Source organism: Rosa rugosa, chromosome 5 (genome assembly GCF_958449725.1).
Source record: "Rosa rugosa chromosome 5, drRosRugo1.1, whole genome shotgun sequence".
NCBI classification, from domain to species: Eukaryota; Viridiplantae; Streptophyta; class Magnoliopsida; order Rosales; family Rosaceae; genus Rosa; species Rosa rugosa.
The window spans coordinates 911,125-928,443 of NC_084824.1; the positions used below are offsets into that span (position 1 = coordinate 911,125).

Sequence of the window (17,319 nt, forward strand, 5' to 3'; positions counted from 1 at the left end):
AAATAACAATATGAACATTAAAAATATAACCCTAAAAACATACTTCTTGGGTCAAAACTAAACCAATGGAGACTTACATGAGAAGTGCTGAATCAAATTGCAAAAAGATTTAAACAAAAATGAATCATCCATACGATGCCAGTTATGTGGTACCACTCGTGCAGGAAGAAGAAACAATACATTTGTTGCAGTTCAAGTCAGTATTCTTTAGTGAATAAGGTAATGTAAAATTTAAACCAAAAGCATAAAAAGCATCAATTTGGAAATCCCAATGATTAAAATACTGAGATGAGAATATGAAGAAGAATCTCCTGCTAGACATGCCTTTGTACAGATTCCGCAGTATTTTTGAAACAATAGCAACCTCCACTATATTTTTCCGACTGGGTCCATCCTCTTCTTTTTCCTCTCTTCCATCAATCACATTTATAAAAGAATAAGGACCAAACATTGCTCCTGGAAGATAGTGCTTCTCCTGGATCAAGTCTTTATAGAAATTTGAATTTGGGAATAAACTTATTGATGGATGCATTCTGTATTGCATATTTAAAATATGTTTTGAATGACCCATTAAGCTCAACCTCTCAAACAAGCTTCTTGCAAAACCAGCTTCATCAGAAACCTATAGAAGATACGAAAGCAGATTTTGCAATAAGAAAGAAGTACAATATAAAATTATGAGAAGAGATGGAAAGAATATGTGCCTCTGTAGTGTCAACGTACCTTGCTTATTACCGTAGCTGGTAACTGACATTCATCACCAACAAGAACAGCATGCTTCACACCTGGAAGTTGCAGGGGTATTGTTGACTCACACTCTTTTAGCTGTGCAGCCTCGTCAATAACAACAATGCTTAGTGGTTCCATTGCCACTCTATGCAGCTTATACGAACTAGATGCAGTGCAAAATATTAGAGATGCTCTTTGAAAACAGAACTTCCGTATAGATTCCTCATTCCTAATATTTGGAAGTTTAAGTTGACTAAGAGAATCCCGTAGAGTGCGTAAAGCTAAAAGGCAATCCCTTCTCATCATACAAAGATCAAAAGAGTTGCCTACAAACGACTCAGACACATCTTCAACATCCGAATGAGAAAAGAGTTCTTCCAACACTTCAGAAACAACATTATCTTGAGATAACAGTAACTCAAAGGAATCAACTAACCGGATAAGCGAAACCAAGTCTTGGAAATTGTCTACCGAAATATAATTTTTCCCTACATGGGTACAGAACACAGAAATGCAATATCTTAACGGTGTTGCAGTAGACGCAAATCTACCTCTCAAAAATTGAACAAATGTTTTGCACTTCCCCTTTTTAACTTGAGCACCTCTTCTGCATTCTTTATCTTTCGTTTCACTAACATTCATTTGTTCTGTCTCTTTCGTGAACTCATTTTCCAAGAAAATATGGTAATCAGAAACACAATCCTCAAGTAAACCTATCATGGAAGCAAAGCAATCCCTCCAACCAGTCCTTGGCCCCAAAAAATCTACAAGCCTTTTGACGCGGCAATCCATATAAATTTCTTCAATGTCTGCACCAATTTTGAGTCGCTCCTTATTCCCAAACAGAAGAATTTCTCCTAAAGAACAAAACAAATCATTTGGCTCTGCTTTACTCACCATCTACACAAGACGAGAAGCAACTCCAGTTATTGCAACATTTGTTGGAGCACAAATAAGAGTCCTACAATTCATCTGTAGCAGGGTTGAAAGCAGAGTAACTGTGGTTTTTGTTTTTCCAGTACCAGGAGGACCCCAGATAAGTTGCACGGCAGACTTTTCACCAGAATGCAGCATTTCAAGGCAGGCCAACACTGCCCCAGTTTGGGATTCATTCAATCCAGATGATAAACTCTCAACTATACTCTGATTCCAGATGTCATTATTCCTTTCAGAGCAGAAACCTTTCTGAACCTATTACCAAGCATAGCATATTCACTCAGTTCCAACAATAGCATATTCTCCCAATTCAAAATCAAATGGTATAATTCATAAAAAAAAAAAAAAAATAATCAAATGGTATAATTAGATGGGAGAGATACATGGCTAAAGAAAGTCAAAACATGTGATTGCATCAGTCCCTAAATCCTAACAGGAGGACATTGTGTCAGAATTTTTAGGGAATTATTTTAATAATTATGAAACTTACTGATTCATGACTAGGTACCATATTAGGGAATGTAAATGTAGCTCTATCAACTAAATAAAACCTACATTATTCAGTAGGGTTTAAATTCACGAAGAAAACTAAACAAAACCTTCATTACCATAGAATCAGTGCATAGAACTTCGTTGATAATCTTCAGATTTCTGGACATGTGCAACGCTTTCCAAATTCTTCCATCACGGATTAAACTCCCCAAGAAAACTATAAAAAGTGATGTCCTGCTATTTTCGACTTCAAACTCTTTTGATGCCTTGACTTCGAAATAAAGAGAGGTACTGTCATCTTCATTCTCACTTTCTGGGACATAATTAGTGGCCGATGCAAAAGCCCATGACCTCCCTACTCTTTGTAAATCGGAAACAGTTTCAGGTTTAGCATCAGCTAAAACAAAAAGATCACCGGGCAAAGTTTTATATGGCTCCTTGCCACTATCAATGAACCTGTTATGCCATTTATCAACCTTGACATCATATAGCTTTGTTCCATATGGCTTGGCTTCTTCAAAACGCACTACTTGAGCAAACGGTGCTCTATTAAGAGTTTTCATATTTGAATGCAATTCTGCTCGGGTTTCTTCCAGTAAAGGATATATATAAGACCGAAAGTAATGCTGAGCCGATTGAAATGATTCAGGAATCTTTTTCACCTAGAAAAGTAAAAGGCTCAGAATGAGTACTCCTTTTCATACAACACATAATGATATCATAAAAGTTGGAGTTAGTATACTTTAAAAAGAATATTACAATGTGATTGAAAATTTAGTCAAGCTGATGATTGTTGTCAATGGAGGTCTCAAAATTACACTTCTAAGAACTTGGTAATTGGTATCTAATAATGGAATTCAGGACTAGCAATCAAAAATTCTTTTGTAAAAGCTTCAATTCTTTCAACTAATCCTGGTTTAGCCTGAATTCCTGAAGTAAATAGAAAACATTTGCTATATATGTGCAAACCAATATATGCCCATTTTCTATTTGGGCCTGTTCCTGGGTAACGCCTTTTCTTTTAAGAGCAGAATTACATTAAAAAGTGAAGAAAATTGAAAAAAAAAAAAATGTGCTACATTTTCTTGATGATTCAAGAAGAAACCCGGTATTAAATTAATAACTTTTCCTTTTGTGGGTCTCCCCCCACTAATACATTACCAAAAGGAAAGCTGCAATACCAAACTCAACAACATTTGAAGAAACAGAGAATCCAGAATGATGACAATAGAACATAATAATCACATAAAGCAACAACCTTTCTTAACAAAAACAAGAAGATAAGATTTATTCTACTAAAAGTGGAAGCAAATACCTTGTCTTTGTAAAGATCCTCATTGAAAATGTCCTCCAGGGACCAAGAAAACACAATATCAGTGAAAGGGTCAGGCTTGATCTTTTTCTTGCCTGAAACTGAAACCTCCATCATCTCCACCAAAGACTCTTGCTTTTCTTCTCTGCCTTCTTCAACACAGAGCCGCCTATGATTACGAACCGTTTCACAGAAAACCCACTTCTCAGATTTTGCAAAAGATGAGAGCTTTGCACAGAGAAGAGAGAGATGTCTAGGAATCTATAATAGGATGATCACTGCCTGCATGCAATGCCATAGTACAAGTGATTCCAAAACCAAAACGTTCTTGGAATATTAGAGCTTTGATCAAAGCACAAGTGATTCCAAAACGTTTTAAAAGAAAGAAGACAGTGACATTTAAGGCCTGTACTTTCTACTTAGAGGCGAAGTTTTTCTCATCAATTGGCTGGTCCGTACTCTCAGCTCTCTCCACTTACGCATTTGACTTCAAAAGGTCTTCTTCCTTGGAATAAAGAAGAAAAAACACGTGGTTCCCTCGGACATTTCATTATTCCCCACGAACATATTGGGTAAGACGAAGACTTACCCAAGACAAAAGCTTACTCACTAAGCTTCCACAAGTCTTCCAAACTCCTAGCCCGGGCCGAGCAGCCCCCGCCGGCCACATTGACCGCCCAGGTCGGAGTTGGCGTCCTCTCCGTTGTCCGATTTCCACGGCTCCAACTCCGACGCCCTCAAGTCGCTTCTGCAGCAGAAGCTCGAGAGCGGCGAGCACGCCAGGAGTTTGAGGAAATTCTCGAGTCGAATCCACTGTTGTTCGAGAATGCTCTGCTGATGGACCGCTCCGGCGAGGGCCACGCCGTGATCAGGTGGCGGAGGAGGAGAACAAGGCAAAGGAGGCCAGGGATGTGAAGCTGATAATGGGGCAGATACAGTTCCTGCAGAAGAATGTGGAGGATGCGTTGAGTAGCTACAATGAGTTGGTCAAGGAGGATCCCAAAGACTTCCGGCCTTATTTTTGTAGAGGAATGATTTACAGCTTGCTTGAGAGGAATGAAGAGGCCAAGGAACAGTTTGAGAAGTACCGGCAGCTTTCGCCCGAACAAGTTTGAGGTTCGGGAGCGATGAGAATTGAGCCAAAAAGAGCATAGTGCATTCTCTGTTAAGGTTTTGTTACTTGTTTGTTTTCGATCGAGACTTCACTGAAAGTTCATAATAAGAGATTAAGAGGCCAGGCATTTTTGTTCATTGAATAGTTTCTTATAGCAGTTCAATCTTTTCTTCTGATTACTAATAACATGATGATATGAAATGTAGAGACCATAGATAATATGTACTAACCATAGATATTATGTTTGAGTTACATCAGATATAAACAAGTTTCCCAGATGAAAATTCCAAAGTACAGAAATTGCAGGGCATGTGACACCTATTTCTTGCCTCCTTTCTTCTTGTTTTTCTTGTTCTTGCCCTTTGTCTTGTTCTTCGCCTTGCTTCCAGCTTCTTTACTGCTAGATGGGGTGGAAGTACCATCATCTTTTTGACATGTCGGATTTGACTCGGTGGATGCGTTGTTTTCCTCGCCTTTTGTGTGGCTGTCCTCAGCGTCATGCTGCTCCGAGATTGGGCCTGGACACTGCTGATCTGATGCATTGGATATGCAATTACCCTCATCTTTACTGTGACTGTCTTCAGCTTCACACTGCTTACCAGCTGCAACAGCAGTCTCTTTTACCAAGCTGGATTCTGAAGGCGCAAGTTTAGAACTCTTACCTTCTTCAGAATCAGTTGCAGAGAGTGCAGGACTGCAAGAACTTCTACCATTTTCAACAGATGCAACTTGATGTTGTGCAACTTGAATGACAGGCGGCTTTGGAAACCATTTTCTCAATATGTCATCCTTGCATTGATTGGTAGTCATGTCGACAAAGATGGCATCTGAACTGTAAAACCCTGAACAATTAACCCCGAAACTCGCAATCACCAATGTATTATCAATCTTCTTGAGAGCTCCAGCAAGCACATTAACATTTAAACTGAGAGAATTGGGTTTCCTCCTCCTCCTAAGTGCATCATAAAACTCCCATGGTAGGAGTTCAGTGATAAAGTTCCTCCCCAGCAAATCATGGATTATATCCAAACACAAGCGGAAGTTCAAATTAATCAAACACAAGACAGTAACCAACCGCAACATGAGTGACTGATAATACTTCCTCCAATTTCTGTCAGACTTCTCAATCCATTCAATCATATCCTTCTTCTTGAAAATACAATCGCTAACCACATTAATCACAAATGGAAGAATGGTTCCCAGAGAAGGACGCCCACCAGTCACTATGGAACGTAAGCTGGTATCTTCATCCTGGTATATCAGCCATTCAATAAAGCAAGAACTTGTAGTGATGACAAAACCTTGATAGCAACTTGCTGAAAACAGAAGGCGCTCCACAAGATACAAGAAGCAACCAGGTGATATGTAGTTGGAAACCTTCCTCCAGTTGACACTATATGTTTCAACCAAAGCCTCATGTAACCGCAACATGACAGACACCTCTATTGGTTCCTGACGGGTATGTCCAGGTCCAACGCTCGTACAGAGATCCTCAATGAAGGCCTTCCATGGTGTATTAATTTCAAGCTTTTTGACAAGCTGAACAGAGAGCCCATTATTCAGCAGCTTACCTGACCCGAGAATGATCATTGCGATCCTTCCAATCTGCCCATAAGACAGCTCGTTCTTTGAGCTGGTATATTCAACTATAACTTGATTCAGCACATTCTTTGAAGCATCAGTTCTTCTAAGAGAAATCATATTCTGTCGCAACGAATTCCTCCAATCTAAAGGAAAGATGTAAGCAACATACTCCCCGGCCGAAAATGTTACCAGCTTCTGTAGTGTCAAGTAATCTTGATACCTTGGCTTCAGACATTTGGAATCCAAAAGATTTCTTGCAACATCATAGATAAGGGTAAGAGCCCTGCACTGGAAGAACGTCGAGTCAGAATTCTTTAGTGGGAACTTGAAAAGTGCTTCAAGCTTTTCCAAAACTTTGATGCCAACAGAGAGCAGTTCTGAACTCCAATAATACTGAGCTGCTGGAATGAGCTGATGAACATCAATGGAGACCAACTTCCCATAACTTTTCAAATGCCTTTTGTCCAGACCTCTAACCCAATCAGCATCAGGGACCAGTAAAACATAGATTGGATTCAGATTATGATACAACCTCCAAACTCCTAAACAAGTAAAACAGAGTTCTACATAACTATAGTACTCTGGAGTTTCCACACATCCTACAGATTCAATAATGTGAAGAATCTTCTCCTTCCAGAAATTCCAGTAGTAGACAAGCGAATCAATGGACACCTGATTTCTAGATATTTTATCTTTTGAATGCTTTACAAGATCTTCAATCAATTCTTTCTCCCAAAAATACTTATCAGTTCTTGGAGAGAGATGGGCGTCCAAAATTTTTCGAGCCGATAATAATTCACCTCTAATACTCTTATGTCTTTCAGAAGCATCCATTTGATGTTTCAAAACAGCCAAGTTATCCTGCCCATTCAATAAAATCTCTGACTCAGAGCAAACCAGCTCATCAATGTTATCTTTCCCATTCTTGGCAAATGACTTGGCCTTTGTCAAAAGCTCCTCCTGTTGTGGAAACTTCTTCATGGGCCAGCCCCTGCTACCAGATGACCAAAGAGATTTGGAAATCACATAAAACAGAATATGCAGTGAGGCCTCTTTGAACTTACCTGCCTTTCCAAGGAAATCAGATTCAAGTAGGATTTCACCCTTAAGCTGGGCGATGTTTGCGGCTTCCAGATAATTTCCAAATTCTTCCTCCAATGACAAAAGCTCATCAAGGCTCCCTATACTCTTCAAAAAGTCCCTCATCAATATTATAGAATTGAAAGCTTTCACAAATTTCATCATGAATCTGTTATCTTTCAACTTATGATAGTGAAGTGCGCAGCTCTCTAAAAATTCCTGCTCCATTTTATATATTTCTTCTCCTCTACTAGCCTTAGCACAGTCCTCAACAGCATGCTGTTTCCAATCATTAATATAATGCAAACCCATTTCAAATAGTTTCCCATTTGCACAAACAGTGAGACACTCCGAGAAAAAATTTCCCTTGGCATAGACATCTGCAGCATCCTCATAGCATCCCGCTAGTGAAAAACATTCTGCTGCTCTTTGAAGTTCAGATTCTCCGCATTTTTCCAAATATATCTTAGCTGCACCATTAAAATTAACAAAATGAGAGACTAAATTTTATCAAAATGCATCTAATAACCCTAAAGTTACACAAATTGTGCAACCAATACGAAGATTCAAGTCCAACAGACCATAAAGGCAATAGAATCACTTTAATACTAAGGAAGGAAAACTGAAAGCATATTAACGAGCACTAGATTAGCCATACCTGCTCTTTCATACTCCCCCAAATCAGAAAAACATCTCGCAGCAGAATCGGCCTTGCCAATAGCATCAAATATTTCAGCAGCTTCTCTAAGAATAGATTTAGCCTCTTCAGGATTTGATGTTCGCATACGGTCAGCAATAGCTTTAAGGCCGGAGGCTTTAGACCTCCTTTCCCAGTAAGTGTCACCAGCTCTTTCAAAGCACATTGTGGCCATTTCATAGTTATGTTCATGATATAGCTGCAAGGGCAAAAAGAACAGAAAAATATTATTCGAAATAGTGGTGTCAACAACAGATATAGCTATCTTTTATATGAAAGATGAAGCAAACCTTAATGCCTCGTGATTTCCACTCCTCTGGACTGCTTGCCACTTGCATTGCCTGGGCAAGTGAATCATCTAGCTGCCTTTGTTGCACAAGACATTTTTTCTTCCAATAGTCAAACATAGGTTTCGAGAGGTCTTCCACATTTTCACAAATCCACAATCTCTGTCTTGTTCGAGTAACAGCCACATATAATTGCTTCAGTTCAGAGCACAATATGTTGTGTTTTGATTCACTGAAACTTGGAAAGCGCTTAGGTAATGTGGAGTCGAGTAAATTTTGTTCCTTCATGTAATCATATATAACCCTCCACTGATTTTTCAAAGGTGATGTGCCGAAAAAGTTGTATAAGAGGACATCCTATAAAGATTATAGATAAATGTTAGGACCGAATATTTCAACATCTAAAAAAAAGTGCAGCATAACATTCATTTTTCTGATGTAAAACCAGAATATAAATATGTACATCCTCGAGAGAGGGATAGAATGAATCCAAAAATAGACTTCAAGCATAGTCAAGATTGAATGGACTGGATAATTCATAATTGATCATTTTCTGATGTGTAGTTAGAATTCATCTGAAAAATGTAGGGCAAGAGAGAAAAGATCAATATATATATATATACACACACACACATACACATACACATATATTTGAATATATAAATATATCAATCCATGTCTTTACTTGAATCAATCACAGTAACTTTCTCAGCAATTAAAGTGAATAAGTGAATACAGATTGTAATTACCTGAAACTCAAGGCCCTTACACTCCACTATGGTTAGGACAAGAGCATGCTTCCCTACAAATTTGGATATTTCTTGTCGAGCACTATCATCTCGCACCAAAATCACCTGCTCTGCACCAAAGCCAACTATATTTCCACTGTTTCCAAAAATTTTCATGATTGCATTTTCGTTTTCTCCAGATTCAAGCAAAACTGGAGCTTCCCCATAAATCAGACTGGTTTCAGGTTTCAACGCATCGACAGAAAAGGGGAAAAACCGATACAGTAGCTCAACAATGCTTTGTGATAACTTCAATATACCGGCATGAGTACGGAAGTTTTGAGTCAACTGAAGTAATTCAGAGATGAGGCCTTTTTCTTTTCTTTCATCATTGTTATTGCTTCTTGACTCCAATACGAACTTCTTGTAGAACAGATGTCGTATATCCTGAAACCTGAAGTCAATACCCCTTGCTATTGTTTGTGCTGTATCACCAGAAAAGACAAATCCCTCTTCAACATTGTTGCACATGTGTTTAAACAAAGCAATTTGACTCATTGTGAGATCTTGAACCTCATCAATATAAACAAATTCCATCTGATCACCCTCATACTTTTCATGCTTGAGCCGACGGTGAAGATCAATTACAAAATCAGCCAGATCGAATTCACCATTTTCCATCTTCAACTTTTCATAAGCCTGAAAAACATCGTATATTGCTTCTCTCTTTTGCTTGCTCAAATTAGAACCCCGGCCCTCGCACATTTGAACATAACCCTCCCGGCTGAGTTTACCATCACATGCATCTATAGCTCCTAAGCCACCTTTTATATAAGAAATAATCTCTATAAAGACTCTTGAAACGTCAAGCTTCTTTGTTTTCTGAGTATTAAAACGGGGCCAATAGAAAGAGCTAAACTTCTCATAATTAACTTCTTTCGTCCTTATAAAGCTCTGAAATGCAACTGATTTCGAACTCCTAAAATGGCCAACAGTAGCTGTCACATCAAGGAATCTTTCAATGTATGAGTTACTCAATGTTCCATCGAGCATCATCAAAAACTTATGAAATGTAATGACAAGTGGGTAAGAACTTGGAGGAATATCGTGAAATGAATCTTGGATATCCTTGAATTGGGTTTCCTCCTCATCAAAATCAGCCATATCAATTAAACCTCTTTCAGTTGAGTCAGTTGAGTTATCTCCACCACATGCAAAACTGTGGACATCAAAATTAGCAAATTAAACTTGTGCCTCTAGTACTTCAATATATACAGAAAATTTAAATATCATGCGTTTGGACTAAGAGACTTCATCATGAGCAAGAGAGATCAGTATCCTTGGTTACCAGTGTAGCAAGTCCTGAACTAGAATTTCCAATATTGTTAAGTATTAAAAGTACAATACTATGGTGCATTCAAACTAGAATTTCCAAACAAACACATTTTAGACTTTAGAATCAAATGAAGTATGGTAGGTTGTTTAATTTACATGAAAAGTCATTATATTTGAGAAGGATAATTATTTTACAAGAAAAAACAACAATTAAAAACTATTTATAGTTTACTGCAACACCATAACCTGTTTGCAGCTAATTATAAACCGAGAAACATTTCTATTGCATGTTCTTTCCGAGAGAGAACAATGTAGTCTAATGATTTATATCATAACCATAAATTCACATTAAAGCTAAAAGAGGCAGAAAATGTCTTTTCGATGAATAGTCCACTCACCTTTTCAAGTGTGAAACATGTCGCTTGATGGCAAAACATAGCTTAGGACTCACTGTCACAAAAAGCTGGCGCAGAACATTCCCTTCAGTAGCTGCAGAACTCTGCTCAACCTTGCTAGTATCTTGACTACTATAGCATCCTTCAACTGCAAATTGGTGGCACTGTTCTTTTTGAAACAATTTCATGGTTAAAACTGTGGTTTTCCCAGTTCCCGACCGTCCCACTATAAAGGAACTTCTACGATAAAGGATAATCTCCATCTCTTCATCTGTAACTTCAAATGGAAGATCTAGTTCTCTACCCTCACGGTCTGACAGCAAGTGGTTTACTACCCCAGATGATAAGGAATAAAATTTCATCAGCAACAAACTCTCGCTAACCTGTGAATTCTCAACATAGCTTCTACAATCAGAAGTGTCACCAACTAAATTACTCTGAGCTTCACTGATGCTAAGATCCTTAAACCGGGAAAATTCCAAAGACGGTGACCAGCTTTTTGGAACCTCTAGATCACTGGATACAAATGACAAAGAAAGAAAACCAATAACTAGTTAAAACTATAGAAGGGTGGACTCATTATTATTATATTTTCAAGGCATGCTAACAAAAACTAGATGGTAGACAACATACCCATCGAGACACTTCTCCTCGCAAAGATTGATAAAGTTATCAGTATATCTGTTGAAAATACCATCCAGGCGGTTTATCAACTTTGGGATATCCTCCAGAGGCAATATGTCCCAGATCTTTAATACTTGAACGTATTGTAGGTTCTTTGAGATGTCATTAGTGCAAACAATGTACAGACCTTCAACTTTAAATTTCTTCAAGATCATGGAAGAGCTACCAGAAAGTGTCTCAACACTTCGCCTCTTAGGTCTCCAACCACTGGAAAGCTTCAGTAGAAGATTTAGCACCGACTTCTTCAAGCGGACTGATGTCAGTTTCTTGAATGACTTCAGAAAGTATTCACTGAAAAGTACCTGAAGATAATGTACAAACCAAATAATCCCATTAAAGCAAAAATATTGAAAAGTTCCATCAGTAGAAGTTGTTCGAAATAAAAGAGGAGAAAATGAAAAAGAAAAAAAAGATATGTATATATACATATATATTGAAACAAATACCAAGATCTTTACCTTCCATCTAGCACTTCTGAAAAGAACACTGTCGGCATTGAGCAAATCATCAAATTGGTCAAACTCTTTCTTGACCTCTAATATGGCCTTGGCTAAATCCTTGTCTTCATCGGCATTAAAGAAGCATTGACGACTTTTGGCATCAAGGACCAAGGCCTTCCAAACAGATTCACCATCGGAAAGCGTTCTTTCATTCCCCAAAATCCACAAACAGTGCCTGAAGTCATCAGAGGTTCAGTAGATATTTCCACCAAAGTTATACACAAGAATGCAAAGGCACAAAAGTTGAAGTAAAACATTACCTTGCCCTTGTAAGAGAGACATTAACTCTTTGCGATTTTGAAATGAATTCAAGTGATTGATGGCTGTTGGATCGTACAGTGGATATTATAATTATGTCCTCTTCCCCACCTTGAAACCCATCAACTGTTTTTACCTTCACTTCAAAGCCATCAAGCTGATCATATTTCTTACCCACTCTGTCCTTAATTGCGACTACTTGAGCAGCATAGGGAGACACTATACCAATACTGAGTCTCTGTTTTGATTCAACCCATTCTGTATCCAAAAAGAAAGCCAAAAGAGAACATCAAAATAACAATATACGAGCACAACAGCACAAGACTTTGGCATGTTTGGTGGTTCAATAATATAACCCTAAAAACATACTTCTTGGGTCAAAACTATAGCAATGGAAACTTACATGAGAAGTGCTGAATCAAATTGCAAACAGATTTAAGCAAAAATGAATCAGCCATACAATGCCAGTTATGTGATACCACTTGTGCAGTATGAAGAAACAATACATTTCTTGCAGTTCAAGTCAGTATTCTTTAGTGAATAAGGTAATGTAAAATTTAAACCAAAAGCATAAAAAGCATCAAGTTAGAAATCCCAACGATTAAAATACTGAGATGAGAACATGAAGAAGAATCTCCTGCTAGACATACCTTTGTACAGATTCCGCAGTATTTTTGAAACAATAGCAACCTCCACCATATTTTTCCGACTATGTCCATCCTCATCTTTCTCCTCTCTTCCACCAATCACATTTATAAAAGAATAAGGACCAAACATTGCTCCTGGAAGATAGTGCTTCTCGTAGCTTCTTCGTTTTACATTTGGAGCATCCCGTATCAAGTCATCATAGAAATTTGAATTTGGGAATAAACTTATTGAAGGATGCATTCTGTATTGCATATTTAAAATATGTTTTGAATGACCCATTAAGCTCAACCTCTCAAACAAGCTTCTTGCAAAACCAGCTTCATCAGAAACCTATAGAAGATACGAAAGCAGATTTTGCAATAAGAAAGAAGTACAATATAAAATTATGAGAAGAGAAGGAAAGAATATGTGTCTATGTAGCGTCAACGTACATTGCTTTTTACCGTAGCTGGTAACTGACACTCATCACCAACAAGAACAGCATGCTTCACACCTGGAAGCTGCAGGGGTATTGTTGATTCACACTCTTTTAGCTGTGCAGCCTCGTCAATAACAACAATGCTTAGTGGTTCCATTGCCACTCTGTGCAGCTTATATGAACTAGATGCAGTGCAAAATATTAGAGATGCTCTTTGAAAACAGAACTCCCGTATAGATTCCTCATTCCTAATATTTGGAAGTTTAAGTTGACTAAGAGAATCCTGTAGAGTGCGTAAAGCTGAAAGGCAATCCCTTCTCATCATACAAAGATCAAAGGAGTTGCCTACAAACGACTCGGACACATCTTCAACATCCGAATGAGAAAAGAGTTCTTCCAACGCTTCAGGAACAACATTATCTTGAGACAACAGTAACTCAAAGGAATTAACTAACTGGGTAAGCAAAACCAAGTCTTGGAATTTGTCTACTGAAATATAATTTTTCCCTATATGAGTACAGAACACAGAAATGCAATATCTTAACGGCGTTGCAGTAGACGCAAATTTATCTCTCAAAAATTGAACAAATGTTTTGCACTTCTCCTTTTTAACTTCAGCACCTCTTCTGCATTCTTTATCTTTAGTTTCACTAACATTCTTTTGTTCTGTGTCGTTCATGAACTCATTTTCCAAGAAAATATGGTAATCAGAAACACAATCCTCAAGTAAACCTATCATGGAAGCAAAGCAATGCCTCCAACCAGCCCTTGGCCCCAAACAATCTACAAGCCTTTTGACACGGCAATCCATAAAAATTTCTTCAATGTCTGAACCAATTTTGAGTCGCTCCTTATTCCCAAATAGAAGTATCTCTCCTAAAGAACAAAACAAATTATTTGGCTCTGCTTTACTCACCATCTTCACAAGAAGAGAAGCAACTCCAGTTATTGCAACATTTGTTGGAGCACAAATAAGAGTCTTACGATTCATCTGTAGCAGGGTTGAAAGCAGAGTAACTGTGGTTTTTGTTTTTCCAGTACCAGGAGGACCCCAGATAAGTTGCACAGCAGACTTTTCACCAGAATGCAGCATTTCAAGGCAGGCCATCACTGCCCCAGTTTGGGACTCATTCAATCCAGATGAAAAACTCTCAACTATACTCTGATTCCAGATGTCATTATTCCTTTCAGAGCAGAAATCTTTCTGAACCTATTACCAAGCAGAGCATATTCAGTCAGTTCCAACTTCCAACAATAAATGTCAGCTTTTAATCCAACTCAAAAGTTCTCCCAATTCAAAATCAAATGGTATAATTAGATGGGAGAGATACATGGCTAAAGAAAGTCAAAACATGTGTATGCATCAGTCCCTAAATCCTAACAGGAAGACATTGTGTCAGAATTTGTAGGGAATTATTTTAATAATTATGAAAACCTACTGATTCATGACTAGGTCCCATATTAGGGAATGTAAATGTAGCTCTATCAACTAAACAAAAGCTACATTATTCAGTAGGGTTTAAATTCACCAAGAAAACTAAGCAAAACCTTTATTACCATAGAATCAGTGCATAGAACTTCGTTGATAATCTTCAGATTTCTGGACATGTGCAACGCTTTCCAAATTCTTCCATCACGGGTTAAATTCACCAAGAAAACTAGAAAAAATGATGACCTGCTATTTTCGACTTCAAACTCTTTTGATGCCTTGACTTTGAAATAAAGAGAGGTACTGTCATCTTCATTCTCACTTTCTGAGACATTAGTGGCCGATGCAAAAGCCCATGACCTCCCTACTCCTTGTAAATCATAAACAGTTTCAGGTTTAGCATCAGCTAAAACAAAAAGATCACCGGGCAAAGTTTTATATGGCTCCTTGCCACTATCACGAAACCTGTTTCGCCAGTAATCAACCTTGACATCATATAGCTTTGTTCCATATGGCTTGGCTTCTTCAAAACCCACTACTTCAGTAAACGGTGCTCTATTAAGAGTTTCCATACTTGAATGCAATTCTGCTCGGGTTTCTTCCAGCAAAGGATATATATAAGACCCAAAGTAATGCTCAGCCGATTGAAATGATTCAGGAATCTTTTTCACCTAGAAAAGTAAAGGCTCAGAATGAGTACTCCTTTTCATACAACACATAATGATATCATAAAAGTTAGAGTTAGTATACTTTAAAAAGAATACTACAATTTGATTGAAAATTAAGTCAAGCTGATGATTGTTGTCAATGGAGGTCTCAAAATTATACTTCTAAGAACTTGGTAATTGGTATCTAATAATGGAATTCAGGACTAGTAATCAAAAATTCTTTTGTGAAAGCTTCAATTCTTTCAACTAATCCTGGTTTAGCCTGAATTCCTGAAGTAAATAGAAAACATTTGCTATATATGTGCACAACCAATATATGCCATTTTCTATTAGGACCATTTTGTTCCTGAGTAACGCTTTTCTTTTAAGAGCACAATTACATTAAAAAGTGAAGAAAAAAAAATGTGCTAATTAAAAAGCAACCCCCTTTCATCGGTAACAAGATGCAAGACGAAACCCGGTATCATATTAATAACTTTTCCTTTTGTGGGTCTTCCCCACTAATACATTACCAAAAGGAAAGCTGCAATACCAAACTCAACAACATTTGAAGAAACAGAGAATCCAGAATGATGACAATAGAACATAATAATCACATAAAGAAACAACCTTTCTTAACAAAAACAAGAAGATAAGATCTATACTATTAAAAGTGGAAGCAAATACCTTGTCTTTGTAAAGATCCTCATTGAAAATGTCCTCCAGGGACCAAGAAAACACAGTATCAGTGAAAGGGTCAGGCTTGATCTTTTTCTTGCCGGAAACCTCCATGATCTCCACCAAAGACTCTTGCTTTTCTTCTCTGCCTTCTTCAGCACAGAGCCTATGATTATGAACCGTTTCACAGAAAACCCACTTCTTAGATTTTGCAAAAGATGAGAGCTTTGCACAAAGAAAAGAGACAAGTGTAGGAATCTATAATAGGATGATCACTGCATGCAATGCTATAGTACAAGTGATTCCAAAACCAAAATGCTTTTGGATTAGAGCTTTGATCAAAGCACAAGTGATTCCAAAACCTTTTAAAAGAAAGAAGAGAGTGAACGGTGACACTAAAGGCCTGTACTTTTCTACTTAGAGGCGAAGTTCTTCTCGTCAATTGGCTGGTCCGTACTCTCAACTCTCTCCTCTTGACCATTGACCTCAAAAGGTCTTCTTTCTTGGTTTTAAAAAAACGCATAGTTCACTCGGACAAGTCTTCTCTTTCATTTTTCTCCAAGAAAAATATTGGGAACCGGGACAGGTTTTCAGGAAAGTATCAAACTGTTCATAGTAGGAAAAAGCATTAATCTGCTACTTTTGTATCTAAAAGACTTCCCCAAGATCTTATGGGAAAAAAAAGAGCTCCCCAAGACCAAAGCTTACTCACTAAGTATGAACACATTAAATTTGCTTGACCATATAAACTGGTCATCATGTTCTAAATACAGAGAGTAAAAGGTGATACCTGAATCAACAATGGTGGACTTCACACTTGCTTCTAGTTTTGCTTTTGGTTTGGTTTTACTTATTCATTAAAGTCTTATTGTTAAATACTCGGCGAGATAATGTGGATAAATGGGAAAGAAGGGTCTGATGAGTTTCCCGAAAGATACATATGGGAATTTCAAAGGTTGGGAAATTGGTTGGTCTTGTGATGCTACTAGGAAATTCTATGAATTTAATTTATTGCCAAGTTATACACAGCATTTGTATTTTGTACCCTGCTTTAATTACATTGTTTGACCATATTGGACTTTTCAAAGAAGAAGAAAAACAGGAGGAAAACCTATCTGGACTACTTGTTGTCTGGTTATACTTTGACAGCATGACATGAGAAATGAAAAATCAAAAATGTATTAAAGAAGTGTTGTAGGATAATAGAATTGTGTAGAAATAGTTGTGTTTATTATTGATAATAGGAGCCCTATATATAGGGAATTACAAAGTACCGTAAAGGTAATAGAGTCCAAACATAATTAGGGAATCTATAACTACTCCTATTACAACTCTACAACAAACCCTAGTTTGTAGAGGCACACATTA

General features: G+C 37.6%; 2 protein-coding genes across 3 annotated transcripts; both read right to left on the bottom strand.

Moving 5' to 3' along the window:
- Window positions 1-73: 73 nt before the first annotated feature.
- On the bottom strand, window positions 74-3,583 carry LOC133709038 (uncharacterized). The gene is made up of 6 exons (XM_062134635.1): window positions 3,473-3,583; window positions 2,274-2,819; window positions 1,729-1,920; window positions 724-1,629; window positions 181-622; window positions 74-87 (listed from the first exon to the last, which is right to left on the bottom strand). Exons 1-6 carry the CDS (start codon window positions 3,581-3,583, stop codon window positions 74-76), a joined length of 2,211 nt encoding a protein of 736 aa, XP_061990619.1.
- Window positions 1,651-16,808, bottom strand: LOC133708379 (uncharacterized). 2 transcript variants are annotated; one of them, XM_062133840.1, is made up of 15 exons: window positions 16,742-16,808; window positions 15,961-16,117; window positions 14,755-15,297; window positions 13,211-14,407; window positions 12,782-13,109; window positions 12,134-12,389; window positions 11,832-12,048; window positions 11,323-11,675; window positions 10,693-11,205; window positions 8,981-10,178; window positions 8,235-8,588; window positions 7,906-8,143; window positions 3,473-7,717; window positions 2,274-2,819; window positions 1,651-1,920 (listed from the first exon to the last, which is right to left on the bottom strand). In XM_062133840.1, the coding sequence occupies exons 2-13, from the start codon at window positions 16,063-16,065 to the stop codon at window positions 4,902-4,904; spliced, it is 8,118 nt and encodes a 2,705-aa protein (XP_061989824.1). In that variant the 5' UTR covers window positions 16,066-16,117; window positions 16,742-16,808; the 3' UTR covers window positions 1,651-1,920; window positions 2,274-2,819; window positions 3,473-4,901. The 2 variants fall into 2 exon arrangements, with proteins under 2 accessions (XP_061989824.1, XP_061989823.1); XM_062133839.1 differs by lacking the exon at window positions 16,742-16,808 and having other exon boundaries at window positions 15,961-16,557.
- Between the last annotated feature and the right edge of the window lie 511 nt (window positions 16,809-17,319).